The sequence below is a fragment of the Perognathus longimembris genome, chromosome 17, assembly GCF_023159225.1.
Source record: "Perognathus longimembris pacificus isolate PPM17 chromosome 17, ASM2315922v1, whole genome shotgun sequence".
Lineage (NCBI taxonomy): Eukaryota > Metazoa > Chordata > Mammalia > Rodentia > Heteromyidae > Perognathus > Perognathus longimembris.
Window position 1 is genome coordinate 36,457,492 of NC_063177.1, and position 13,189 is coordinate 36,470,680.

The 13,189-nt window shown below is 54.9% G+C and overlaps 1 protein-coding gene across 1 annotated transcript in view; it reads right to left on the reverse strand.

The window, feature by feature from the left end:
• The window catches only part of Srcin1 (SRC kinase signaling inhibitor 1), a 73,503-nt gene that overhangs the window by 42,305 nt on the left and 18,009 nt on the right, over positions 1–13,189 (reverse strand). Inside the window, 1 exon segment of the mRNA XM_048365532.1 lies at positions 13–314. Coding sequence (XP_048221489.1) covers positions 13–314 — 302 coding nt within the window.

Here is a 13,189-nt window from a genome sequence, read left to right on the forward strand (position 1 = left end):
GCCCCCACTCACCTGCTCGCGCATGCGGTCCTGCTGGCCCCGCAGCGCCAGGGCGTGCTGCGGGTACTTGCTCTTCAGGTGGTCCATGAAGGCATCGCGCTTGCGGTCCGCGTCCGCCTTCTGCAGCCCGCTGAGCGCCTCCAGGCTCTGGGCCGCGATCACCGTGTGCCGCCGCTCGGACGTGTGCACCAGCCCCACGTTGGAGAAGCGCCGGCCCCCGCCGCCCCCGCCGCCCCCGCCCCCCAGGGTCCGGTACTCCCTCGGGTACTCGGCATCGTCCGCAGACAGCATGGGGGGGCTGCTCCGCTCGGGATCTGCGGGAGGGGAGAGGGGCGCGGGGGAGGTGGGGGGGTCATGGCGAGCCCGGCCTGGGGCTGCCCATCCTCAACCCCCGGGTTCCCTATGCCCAGAGAGGTTCCTGGGGTGCCAGGTGGCGGGGTGGGGAGCCAAGCCAGGGGCAGCTCGCTCCACCTTCGTGGTTTCAGGGCCATGGTAACTGCGGCTATGCTGCCCTGGAGAGCAGGGGGAGGGGGGAGGGGGTCCATAAAGGAGGAAGGAAGGCCTACCCCTACCCCTTCCTAAAGCTGGTGGACATGGAGAGGGGAAGGGAGCTGCCTTTTTGCATGCTCCTGAGTTAGGGAGAAAGCTTGCAGGTAGTCTAGAACATTCTCTCAGGAGAAGCTGGTGGGTGGCCTTAGCCTCCTCCCTCAGGGTGGCATGTCCAGTGCATGGATCCTTAACCTGGAGGCTGTCATGGAAAGGAATCAGGAATCGGGGAGCATGAGGGAATGAGGCCCAGGAGCAGGACTTCCCAAGGAGATGGTGGACCAGGGTCTAGGGCAAGGGACATATCTTTTTCCTCACCCCACCCTACCCCCACCCCCCAGACAGACAGACGGACGGACAAGAGAGGTTGGTCACAGAGAGAACAGTGAGAGATGGATTAAAGACAAACTGAAAGGAGAAAGAAAGCAGACAGAACAGCTTGGGCCCTGTCCCCTCCCCCCCACCCCCCCTCCCCTTCTTCAATGTCTTCTCCCAACACTGGCGGCTTCCAGAGAGATCCATGAGAGACGCACAGGGGACAAAGGACAGTGCAAAAGGGAGGAAAAATTAAAAAGGCCGGGGGTTGAGGTCCCCATACAGAACTCTGATACCCAAATACCAACCAGCCACCTTGCCCCCTGGCCTGCCCAGGCCTAGCTCTGCTGTTTGCTCCCCATCCTCTAGCTAAATGTTACTTTCATCCCCCTGGGGGCTGGAAGCCTGACTGGGGGCCACCTTAGCCCTATTCCTGGGCATGAAGCATCGATTTGCCTTTCCTTTCCCTCAGAAGTCACTCCCAGTGGAACAAACAATCTCTTGAGCTCATCCCCCCCCCAACCCACACCATCATCAACCTGAGTAGCACACCCCAAATAAAGCCAAGGACAAGGGCATTAGGCTCTGCCAACCAGCTATGCCCTCTACCACCTGACCCTAGCGGGTCCCTGAAGAGTGAGTTCTTAGCACTTTTCTTTCCTCCACAAAGCTATGGTTTACCAGGCTTACTACCAAGTCAGTCAGTCACCCCTTGCCCAACCACAGATGAAAAGAAGAGAGTCAGCTTCATTCCAAGAACACACCACACACACACACACACACACACACACACACACACACACACACACACACAAACACACAACCCTGGGCTGAAACTGAAGCTGACACTTCTGACATCTGGAACACACAGCCTAGAGGATCCTGCACCTCCCACCAAAACCATAGGGAGAGTAGATACCATGGACCCGGCTCCCCAGGGCCTCTCTAGCATCTCATGGCCCCAGAGAGCCCCCCAAGTCTTCTGTGGCATGGGTATTAGTGCAGTTCTCTTTCCAGAGATAGTGGGAAGATGGCTACTGAGGCTCAGCAGCCCAGTGACAAGCCCAAAGCCACAGCGAGTGATACAGGTCTGATTCGACCCTAGTACTTATTAGGTTTGCACAGCCACGCTTCCTCTGACAGATGACGATTGTTTATTGAGTGGAGCGGGCACTGACCACGCAGCACCACACTGTGTGGACTTGCTTGCTTACCTGCCCCTGATCTCCCCACCATAGCTGCTAGCCTGGGATTGTTCCTCTCTTCCCCAAGTATTCTTCTCTCTCCCCTAGCCACCACCCTCTGCTGTGAGGTCCAGATACAGAGATGACTTGGAGAGAACCATCATTTTAAATCTCAGTAGTCATACCTGTATTTTCATAAGGGTTAGAACAAGTCCCAGTGAGAAGTCAAACCAGTGGCTTCATTGTTCCTAGGGATGGCAGTGAGATAAGGTTTCCACTCAAATGTTTTTAAGTCCAAAGTGAATTGAATTAACAAAACAACAACAACAACAAAAAAAACCCAACAACATTGCAGCTGGACATGGTTGCTCATGCCTGTCATCCTAGCTAGCTACTTAGGAGACTGAGATCTGAGGATGGTAACTCAAAGTCAGCCCAAACAGACAAATCTATGAGCCTCTTATCTCAAACCAATCAGTAAAAAAGTTAATCAGTTAATCAGTGAAAGAGTATCTCAAATGGTAAGAACGCCAGCCTTGAGTAAAAAAGCTAAGCAAGAGCACAAGGATCTGAGTTCAGGCCACAGTACCAGTGTAGAAACAAAGCAAAACAAAACCAAAAACAACAACAATGGGTTGATAAGATGCAAAAAGAGTTCCCTAACATGGAGGAAACCAGGGAAGACCATACTGCTGACTGAATGAGGCTAGGAACAATGCAGCCATCTTGCTGAGGACCCAGTCTCTGCTCCTTAATAGCTTGTGGCAACCAGGGTGGCCAGTGAATGAGAGAGAGAGAGAAAGAGAGAGAGAGAGAGAGAGCTGAATAATACATTGGAGAAAGTGCTGAGGGTGATCTGGGTATCTGGGTGCTAAAGAAAGAGCCCTAACTAAGCCAGGAAACTGCTTCCCATGACCCTCATCTCCTTCTCCTCCTTGGCTGGCCCTGACCACCATCTGGAGGTCTGCAGCCCCACTGCATACAGCTGAGCAAAGGGAAACTCTACATCCCAGGAGCCCTCTCTTGGCCCAGGCCTTGCTTTGGGTCCAGCTCTAGCCTTGTTGGGCCAGGAGAGACCTCCCCTAAGGCCAATGGCCAGACACCTCTGCTCTGTGAGGGCTCTGGACACAAATGGCTGCTGTTGTGACAATTCTCACCAGATTCCATCTTCCAGCCTGCTTCCCTTCTGGTTCCAGAAGAGTTCCTTACCCTACCACAGCCCCATGCCTCCCTCTTCTCCCTCCATGCCAGTCCTCTTTCCTACCTGGAGGGGTGTGTGTGGATCTTAGTGTGCCTGGGGGTGGGAGAGATGGATTGCAAGTCTGAGGTGCACAGTGACTGTGGGGGACATTGGGGGGCATGGGGGATGGCAGGGAGCAGGCCCCGGGGAGGGCAGAATGGGAGCTCTTGACTGAGGTGGCAGGGGGAGGGGACTGCTGAGTGGGCTTGACAAAGAGGGGTACAAGGAAGAGCCCAACAGACACTGGAGGAAGTGGCAGGAGGTGCCCCTAGAGTGGCAGAGAGAGCAGGGAGGCAACCTGCTGTTTCAGAGAGGCAGATTTGAGGAGCTTTACAGTTTAAGACCCTTTGAGATGTAGGGCTTTATTAAACAAAGCAGGGAAGCTGAGGCTCAGGGAGCAGGCTGAAGCCTGGGTAACCCAGGCATCCTAGCTCCCTGTTGGGGACACATTGAACTTTCCTCCGCAGGGACTGGTGGAGGTGGAGCTGGGAGGCCTAGCTGGGGTTTCTGGTTGGAACAGGCCAGTTGCCCTTAAGAGAGAGACAGGTACAGCCTTGGTCTGAGGGTGGATCACTGGAACCTGATGTCAGAGCAGGGAAGGGAGGGGAGACACTTTGCCAGCGACAGCAGAGTTTAGTCAGCACCTCCCCACAGGCAGCCCAGGCTAGCCGTTCCTTTAGGTATTGGTTCCATCCATAAAGCTTCCCTACTGAGTGCTGGGTCTAATCTGGAAAAATAGGGTGTTAACCTCCATAACACTGCCCCCAGGATGAGTGAGAAGCCTTGACAATGGAGGAGAAAGTGCATTGTTTCCAGTGAAAGACATTCCTGACCTGTGGGTGTTGGGCCCCCAGCAGGATGACCTCCTCATTCCCTGGGAGCCTATTTCAGCCAACAACCAGTCCTTCAGCTGTCCTGACCCTTTTCCAACTGAGCAGCCCAGGGAAAAAAGCCAGGCAGATTGATTCCAATAGAGCAAGCCACAGGATCCAGGCCTCAGGCCCTGGGCAGATCAATGCTTCCTTTTGGTGTTCAGGAGGTGCTAAGGGATCTGGGCTGTGTTCCATAAGGGAGGGATACAGAAATGGAGGGAACAGTGGTAGAAACGCAGGAGCAGGGAACTCTGACGGTAAGGAATCATTGGGGGTGGGGGGGAGGTGAACGTGGGGATTAAGAGCCAGAGAAATAAGGGAGGGGCCGCAGGGTCTCCCTTCTCTCCAAGGACACTCGGTATACAAAGCCAGCTATCGAGTCTTTTAAAATTTTTGTTTTGTTTGTTTAATGTTGCTGTTGTTGATTGATTGATTGATTGATTGGTAGATGCGGAGTCTTCCGATGTAGCCCAGGCTACCCTCCAACTTGCAATCCTCCTGCCCCAGCCTCCCAAGGACTGGGATTACACATTTGTTACCATGCCCAGCCTTATGATCAGAGGACATAATGCCTGATCACCAGGCGTCCGTGAACTGGAGCATCTGAATGAAAGGAAGCAGCAAGTGAAGAAGCAGCTGAGCCAGGGCGGCGGAGGTGAACGCGGCTGAGGTAGGGGTGAGTAGGGAGCCGCGGGTGCCCCCCAGTGGAAGGGAGAGGATATAAAAGCGCAGGTGCTTGGGAGGACAGCGACATTGTTATTTGTTCCACCGATTCCAAATTATACGTTTATTTATGGGCCTGACTTATTTTTATCCTCCACCGCATTCTTTTACATGAGATCACTGTAAGCTCATTATGAGAATCAAGATCCCAACATCTTAGTGACACCATGTCATAAGCACTCCGGCTCTCCCCACCTGGCTAGCGCCTTTACCCCAGATGTCACTCTCTACCCTGTCCTTTAGCTGGGGTTGGACAATGTTTGCACATGACATCATCTTCAGAGAAGAGAATGGGGAGAGGGGAGCTGGAGGGAGGGAGAAGGCAGGAGAGAGACAAAGCGGAGGGAAAGTAGAGGGAGAGGAGGAGCCACAGCTAGAGAAGAGGAAAGGACTGCTGGCAGGCAGTCTCTGCCCCCTCCCCCAACTCAAAACCCTGTCTCCATCTCCCAGGATGTCAGAAGCCAAGCAGAGTCTGTCTCTGTCACATGTGTGTCCCCTGACCCCCCCCCCCCCAATCTGGGCAGAGGTAGGGAATGGGCTGAGCCATGGCAGGAAGAGAAGACAGAAAGCTCTGAGAGTGACAGGAACCCAGGGGGCAGGGTGAGGTGTGCATGGAGGTGGCTAAAAAGGGAGAGGGCCCACCACACACACACACACACACACACACACACACACACACAGAGTGCAAGGCTCTCCCGTCCCCTCCACAGCTGAAGCAAGAGGAGCCCAAGTCACCCAGGAGGAGCCCTGAAGCGCTGCCACCATCAATTGCACCTGACAACTCCATCCTGCTGCCACCAGCTTCGGTCAGGAAGCAAGCTGAACATGGAAGCTGGAGGTCAAAGGCCAAAGGTCACCCAGGACTAGCTGGGCATCCACCCAGGGAACTGACTCAGCCTCTGCCTTTGGGTGGCTGGCACTGTCTTTCCCGTGCCCGGGGCCCCTCACCCTGCTATCTCTGAGTCCTTGGTGCAGAAGACCATCTGTGTCTGTTTTCTAGAACCAGCTTTTCCGCCCCATACCACAGCAACCAAAGTCATTTTCCGGGCAATTGCCTTTCTGTAAACATTCCTGTATAATATCCCCCCAAATTGCTAATGCCCAGCGCCCTGTTGAGTCTCCCTGTCACTCGAACAAAAGCCTTGGAGATGGGGGACTGGAGGGCAGAGCTGACTGAGGGGAGGTGGCAACTGGAATGAGGATTCAGAAGGGGCTCTCAGTCCCTAGCCTGAGCCCCCAACACCTGTACCTCCTGGGACTCCCCATACCTTGCCAACCCAACTATCCCCACCCCCCACAAAGGTCAAGCCACCTCAGAGAGCTTGTCTGAGTTGGCAGCAAGGAGCGGGGGAAGGGAATCCATCAGAGGCAAAGGCTAGGGGAGGAAAAGACCCTGACAGCCTGGGGGAGATTAGACAATAAAGGTGACTTCCTGGTGACATGGGACAGAGATACCAAGGAGACAAGGCAAGGCCAAGCAAGCTATCATCATTGGATCCCCAAGCAGGGACAGGATCCCTCTCTCTGGCTATGATCTATGATTGGAAAGATGAAGGGGAGAGAAGAGGCCAGGGAGAGCCCATCCCCACTCAGATGGTTCCTACCCAGTACCCAGGCTCTGGCAGTGGTGAAGGGAAGGTGGGCAAGGTCAGAGGGCATCAGGGGAATGCTTGGCTGGTGACACACTTGAGGTCTCTTCCCCATCCCCAACTCCAGTCTGCAGAGCCTGGGGCCCTCATCTCCTGGCACAGCCTGAGTCACTGCACGGACTCCCTACCAGAAAGGTGGTAAGGCCGGGGTGGATCTGTGGCCTATGTCCCTGTGGGTTTCCATTCCCGGGCCCAGGGCCCGCTGCTTCCCAGCCCCAGGGAAGGTAGCCTGGTGGGGACTCAGAGACTCAGGGGGATGACAGAGTCCTGGGAGGGGGCAGGGCACTGCCAGTCACAGCTTCACACAGGCAGAAAAACACAAACCAATTTGTGCAGATTTAAAACCCACCGAAGGCCACTTAGTTGGTAAATGAGTTAGAATCTAATTAAAGGACCGCATACGGGGGCTGGGGAAGGAGAGCTCACCTGCCTAAGAGCTGGGAGGGTGGAGCCTGGGCTTTAGTTATTCCCATCAGAGCTACTTTCTAGAGCTTTCCAAGGGGAGGAAGCATTTGGAGGATTGGGAAGGGTTGAGGGAGGCCGAAACAGATGCCTCCCCTGCCAACTTTCCCTTCTTACCTACCCCTGGTGGTCCTACGTGTTCTGTTCTCTCTCCCAGGCTAGCAGCAGACCCAGGACAGGACCGCAGCCCATCTTGGATTGAGCACACCCCCCTGAAGTCTAGATTAGGTAGATTAGGTAGTCCCAAGGACAGGATGGTGGGGAGGACTGAGGGCCTGGCATCTTTATTGCCGGGCCTGGCCTTGGTACCACCTCTGCTTGCTGCCTAGCTCTGTGGCTATGAAGTCTTTGCACCCTCTCCCGACTCCATCCAACTCCCCAGGGCCCCAGGCACATGGCAGCTCTCTAATCCTGCTGGCCTCTCAGATAGAAACGTCACCAGAGCTCCCCTGGCCCACCTTGCCTATACCCATAAAACCACACAGTGCTCTTGCTCTAGGCAAATGCCTTCCATTGTAGAGAAAGAGAGGCGAACAGAGCAAACCTGACCAAGTCATCCATGCTGACCCTGGCAGTAGAGCCAGAAGCAGAACCCAGGTATCCGGGGCCTTAGGGACAAGGACTTTTCCATTCCACTATGCCACTTCCCAGAAAGCAACTGCCAGGGGAGCCCTTTGCCAGGCCTTAGGCCCCAGGAGAGCATAGACTAGCAACCTCCCAGTCAGATAACAGGCTACATGCAGCACCAGGGCCCAAACGATCTGTACAGGGGTCACAGCCCAGCCTGGTAGGGGCATGCTCCCCACACAGAAAGCAGGGTCCCTCTACTTGACAACGCGACCACACACTCAGGCAAGACCCCCTCTTTGCAAAAGGGCCACAAATCAGAATTTTTTGGATACACAGCCCTCCCTCTTCCAGCCGCTCCTCCCCTCCCACACACAGCCGGCAAAGCTGTGGCATTCGCCAAAATTGTCACTGAATTTCTGGATGACAAAGCTCTGCTCAAACTCAGCTCCACCACTGATTAGTTGTATGACCTTGAGGAGGTCGGAGGCCTCTCAGAGCCTCAGTCCTCTCATTTGTTTAAAAACCAAAACAAAACAAAGGCAGTCACAGATAGTCACGCAGGTTTTACACAACGGCACCAGCCAAGGAGGTGAGTGGGGCCAGTTCCTTCCCATCTACCCCACAGCCTCGTTTTCTTCCACTCGGCTGTCAAAGCTGTATCATGTGGGGACTGTGGGCTTTTACATTTTAGCTTCTAATGAAGATTTTGGCTAATTGGCTTCCTTGGGAAGGGAGGGGGTAGAGATTCAGGAAGGAGCATGTCACCCTCAGTCTGAAGCCTGAGCTGGAAAAGCTGGGAACAGCCCTGGCGGGTGACGCCGTGTTAACAAGCTGACTCCTGTGTGGCATCTCCACCGCTCACGCGCCTAGGGAAGGTGTCCTGAAAGCTTCTCCTTGGAGAGACAGCGGGGAGAAGCACAGGCTGGGAGGGAGAGAAGGAGCCAGAGATGGCGGAGAGCGAGGCAAGGTGCTTGTCCTAGCTTGGAGGAGATGGCTGGATCACTCCAGCTCCGGTGCAGCGCCTGGAGCCCCAGGTATGGGCAAAGGGCCTTTGTTTACCTCAACCTGCTGCAAGAGGTGAAGGAGACCCACTGGCCGCTCCATCCTACCAAAGGTACATAGAGTCCATACCAGGTATTCGTGAAGAGCTTCATATAGATGAAGCAGAAGATCCCACCTTGCCCACTTTCTGTCCCCAAAGACTCTCTTCCCTGTGGTTAGGCTGTCCTCAGAGGCCTGTCCCAGCCCCAAGGCCCCAGCCCCAGACAGCTCCTTAGTCACCAGCATAATCAGAGCTCCTGCAGGCTCCAACAGAGGCTCAACGGCCCAGACACATCTGGCTCTCACTCCTGTGGCCATAGCTGTACAGTTAGCACATGCCCACCAGCATAGGCCCAGTCCGACTGCCTCGCCTGCACAGTCCACAGTCCCAGCATTCAATGGGACCCATTGGCCCAGCCGGGACCCAGGCCACCACTCACAACCATCCTGACCCCCCACCTGCCATCCTGAATGCACCTAGATAGCTGGTACCCTATGCCCATGCACACACATCAGGTGCACACAAGTCTCCCAAGAAGACTTTCTGGGCCTCCCTCATGTGTCAGGTCACTACATCTCTAGCTTTGGGTGAAAAATAGTGTAGAACCCCATTTGCCCATCCTGGGAATCTCTCGGGTACCTCCTCAACACCCCCTCCCACTTTGCCAAGTTCAGGGGTTCCTTGCTGAGGTTCCTTCATCCCATCTCACATACTAAAGTGATGGGGCCAGAGACCGCAAGACCACCAGACTGATCAATGCTTAACCAATGAGGCAACACCAAGGCTCTTCTGGGATTGGAGTACTCTGAGCCCTAGTTCTGGTTAGGGCCTGCTCCTAGGACATGGCATTGGGCAGGTGATCACCCCAGCTCCCAGCTGCTGCTGAAAGGTAGAGGCAAAAGCTCTCAGCCCCACCACTACCACCCTATAAGTCAACTGAGAACAACAAAATCTGTATCCCATTACTTCCTCTCTCCAGGGGTACCCAAAATGGAGGGGGAAAGGGAGTCCCAAATTACAAGAGACTCTGTTGCCTGGCCACTATGTCCAGAGAAAGTCAGGCCTCACCAGATAATACCAGGCATAGTTCTCTCTGTTTCTAACCTAAGCCCTCCCATCACCCATCCCTGAAGAATCTAGAAAGACAGAGCCCAGGCAGAAGGGCAAGGAAAGCAGCCAGTTTCCCTTCCGTCTACTGAAGGTTCAAGTCTCCCTTTTCTTTTATCTGTGATGCCATCTTGAGTGAAGAGGCCGACACCTGGGCACAGGGGGTTTCAAGTGTTCAGGGTGCACTCGGTGATAGAACGAATTGGTAGGTAGGTAGAGAGAGAGAACTGGTAGGTTAAAAACAGAGGAAAACCCAAAGCAGCCCAGGGTGCCTGGAAAACCCAAGGTAGTGGCGAAGTGAAGCCTCCGATAGCCCTGTCCTATGACCATCGACGAAGGACCCAATTCTCAGAGTCACTGTGTAACGCTGCTCTCCCACTGTACAAGTGAGGAAACTGAGGCCCAGAAAAGGATGGTGTCCAAGACGGGAGTGGGTAAAGCGGAGGAGGAGCCCAGACTCCCATCCTTCCCGCTGCCCCCACCCTCCCACCCCCACAGAGGCTGGTTTTGCCACCTCACCATCCCTGCCTTCGTCTCACGAGGACCAGAGCCCCCGTGTCCCTGTCTGCCTCCTCCAGGAGAGACACTCAAACGAACCTCTCCTGGTAGAGGCAGAGGAGGCCTGCTCCCCAGGACTGGGTGAGGCATGGGGATAGAAGGGCAGAAGGACCGCCGGCAAAAGAGCCACCTAAAAGCATGGAGCCCAGCCTGGGAAGGTCCCCACTGTCCTGGACAGGCCTTCCATGGCCTTCTTCAAGCCCCTGGTGGGCACTTTGTGGGCACAAAGTTGCCTCCAGCTGACTTCAACCCATGTAAAGACAAGCCCGCAAGTCCTTCCATTCTCAAGCCCAGCAGTTGGGGGCTTGGTGGCCTCCTGGAATGGAGACCTCATTATATTGAGAGCACTCATCATCTTTGCACCCTCACAGGGGCCCAGAGGACGATCCTGACCTGTCCCTTCAAGAGCCTCTTCACCCTGCACTTTCCCCCACCGCCCAGATCCTCCTTACATGGCCTGGCCTCCAGCCTCTCCTGTCTGTACTGCCCTCAGTGAACGCCCTCCCCCTTCACCCCACCTCCGTGTCACCACCCCTCTTAGCTGGTGGCCTTCAGGATGGCTCCTGTGGCCCTGACTGGGTCTCAGCAGCACAGCACATGACCCCTCTTTGCTTCTGCTATTAAGTGCCTTCAACAGTCCTCCCTCCACCCCTGCATGGATGCCCGAGGGGAATAACACCCCTGCTCCAATCCCAGCACATACCTTCCCCGCTGCCTGCTCCTGGGACACTGGCTGCCGGGACCCAGGACCTCAGAGACCAGCCTCCTGCCTGGGCGGGGTGCCTCTCCCAGTGGAGGAGACTAAAATGGCTTGCTCCTCCAGGATACTTCCATCTGCCTCAGGGATGAGCCTCGCCCAGGAACTTGAGGGCTTTGCTCTGCATCTGATCTCCTAGCAGCTGGCCCGTCACAGCCCCTCCAAGGCCCACTGAAGATGCAGACACCAAAGGGTGTGCCAGGAGTCTGAGTGAGCAGCTGCCCCGCCTGGCATTCTCTGGCTAGTGGGTTGGGGCCCTAGGTGCCCTGTCCAGTTGCCAGCCAGCTGTCTCGGAGGCACGCTCGGCCTCCCCTGAGGGCTGAGAAACCACAGCCCACAGGACAATAGCTGATGCACAGTAACCACACAGTGCTTCCTCCTTGCTAACCTACTTCCTCTTCCCCAGTGCCGCCCCAGCCCTGCTGCTGAGGGCCCCAGGCTCTCTGAAGGAGAGGCTGCCCCTCCTCCAGCTGCTTCCCACACCGTGCCCCGTGTCTGCATCCCATGCTCGCACAGTGGCTAATTCTGGCATCTCATCAGACAGTAATTATGGGGGGGAGATGAGCAGTGCTGTCATCGCTATAGCTCGGCACCTGTCACCACGTCGCCATCCCAGACCGCTGGGATGGGCCGGAAGCTGAAGGGGAGGGGTGCATTTGTGTGACAAGCACTAACTCCCTCCTGTCTCTGCTACCCTCACCACCACCCCCCACCAGCCCTCTCTCCCCACGATGAACTGAGTGGCCATTAGCCACCCCAGGGCTCCCGGTTACCCAAGACAGCCCGTGATACTACGGTCCTATGTCACATGGACACATACTCCTGTGGGATGCAGCAAGCCAAAGGTCCAATATTTCCAGGCTCTGACCTTGAACAAGTCCTTTCACCTTTCCAAACCTCAATTTCCCCAGTGGCAAAACAGGGAAAATAATGCCAACCTTGAGGGGAACTAAAAGGGGCGAGGGCTGGAAATATGGCTTAGTGGTAGAGTGCTTGCCTAGCATGCATGAAGCCCTGGGTTCCATTCCTCAGTACCACATACACAGAAAAAGCCAGAAGTGGCGCTGTGGCTCAAGTGGTAGAGTGCTAGCCTTGAGCAAAGGAAGCTCAGGGACAGTGCCCAGGCCCTGAGTTCAAGCCTCAGGACTGGCAAAAAAGTATGCAAAGTCTCTAGCACAATGCTAGGCAACACAAGGGTGACAAGAGCAATAAAGCATACTGAGGCTGCACTGGTGTGTAGGCCTCTTGTCCAGCTGGTTTACAGTTACCATTGCTTCTTTGAATTGTATGGCTTATAAGGAGTACAAGTGTGTTTCTCCTCACCACAGTCTCCACCGTTCCCTATTGCCCTCATCACTGCTTCATTCGTTTCCTGCCCCTCGGTGAAATCAGATCGGTAGACTCACTGATGATACCCAAAGCTGGACTGCTCAAGGCAGATCACACTGAGAGCCATGAGCCATGAGACAGTGTTCAGAGGCTCAGAAAACAAACACCAGAAATGGTCAGGAAAAGAACTAGCTAAAGAAAGAGCATAAAGAGGAGATGACAAAAGGAGGATGCAGAGCCAGCACCAAAAAAAAAAAAAAAAAAGAATAAAGAAAAGAAAAGACATCTCAGGAGCAAATGAGGCAGAGAAGAGCGGAAGATGGACCACAGAGGAACTCCATCTGCAGAAGCAAGGCTAAGGCTCTCCCTGTACAGCCTGGGGACTGAAGCTAGACCTGACAAAGGCCAACAGAGATTGCAAGGCTGGAGCTGCCCAGTGGAACCTGGGGTTGTCTGTCTAACCTCAGGGCAAGGTTACTGAACAATAAAATACACAGAAGTGTTAGCGCAGCACTCTGAGAACCGTCATGGATTTAGTAGAGAGCCTAAGCCTGCTGGAGGACTAGCCCAATAAATGCTGGCCCATCAATAGCAGAGATTCTTGTTTCTTTGAACACTTGGTAACACAGCAGACCTGGACTGCTCCCTCTCTTCAGAGATGCAGTGAGTCTCTGTCTTTGGGGGTATCCAAGAGGGGTAGGTGAAAGAACATCCAAACCTCAGCTAGAGGCCCTGTCTCCATTCCTGCCCATGTTCCCCCCACCCCACACCTCAGCTGTCTGCTTTTGTTGGGGTTGCTGTTTGGGGGTGGCCCCGTGACCAGGATGGCCAGAGG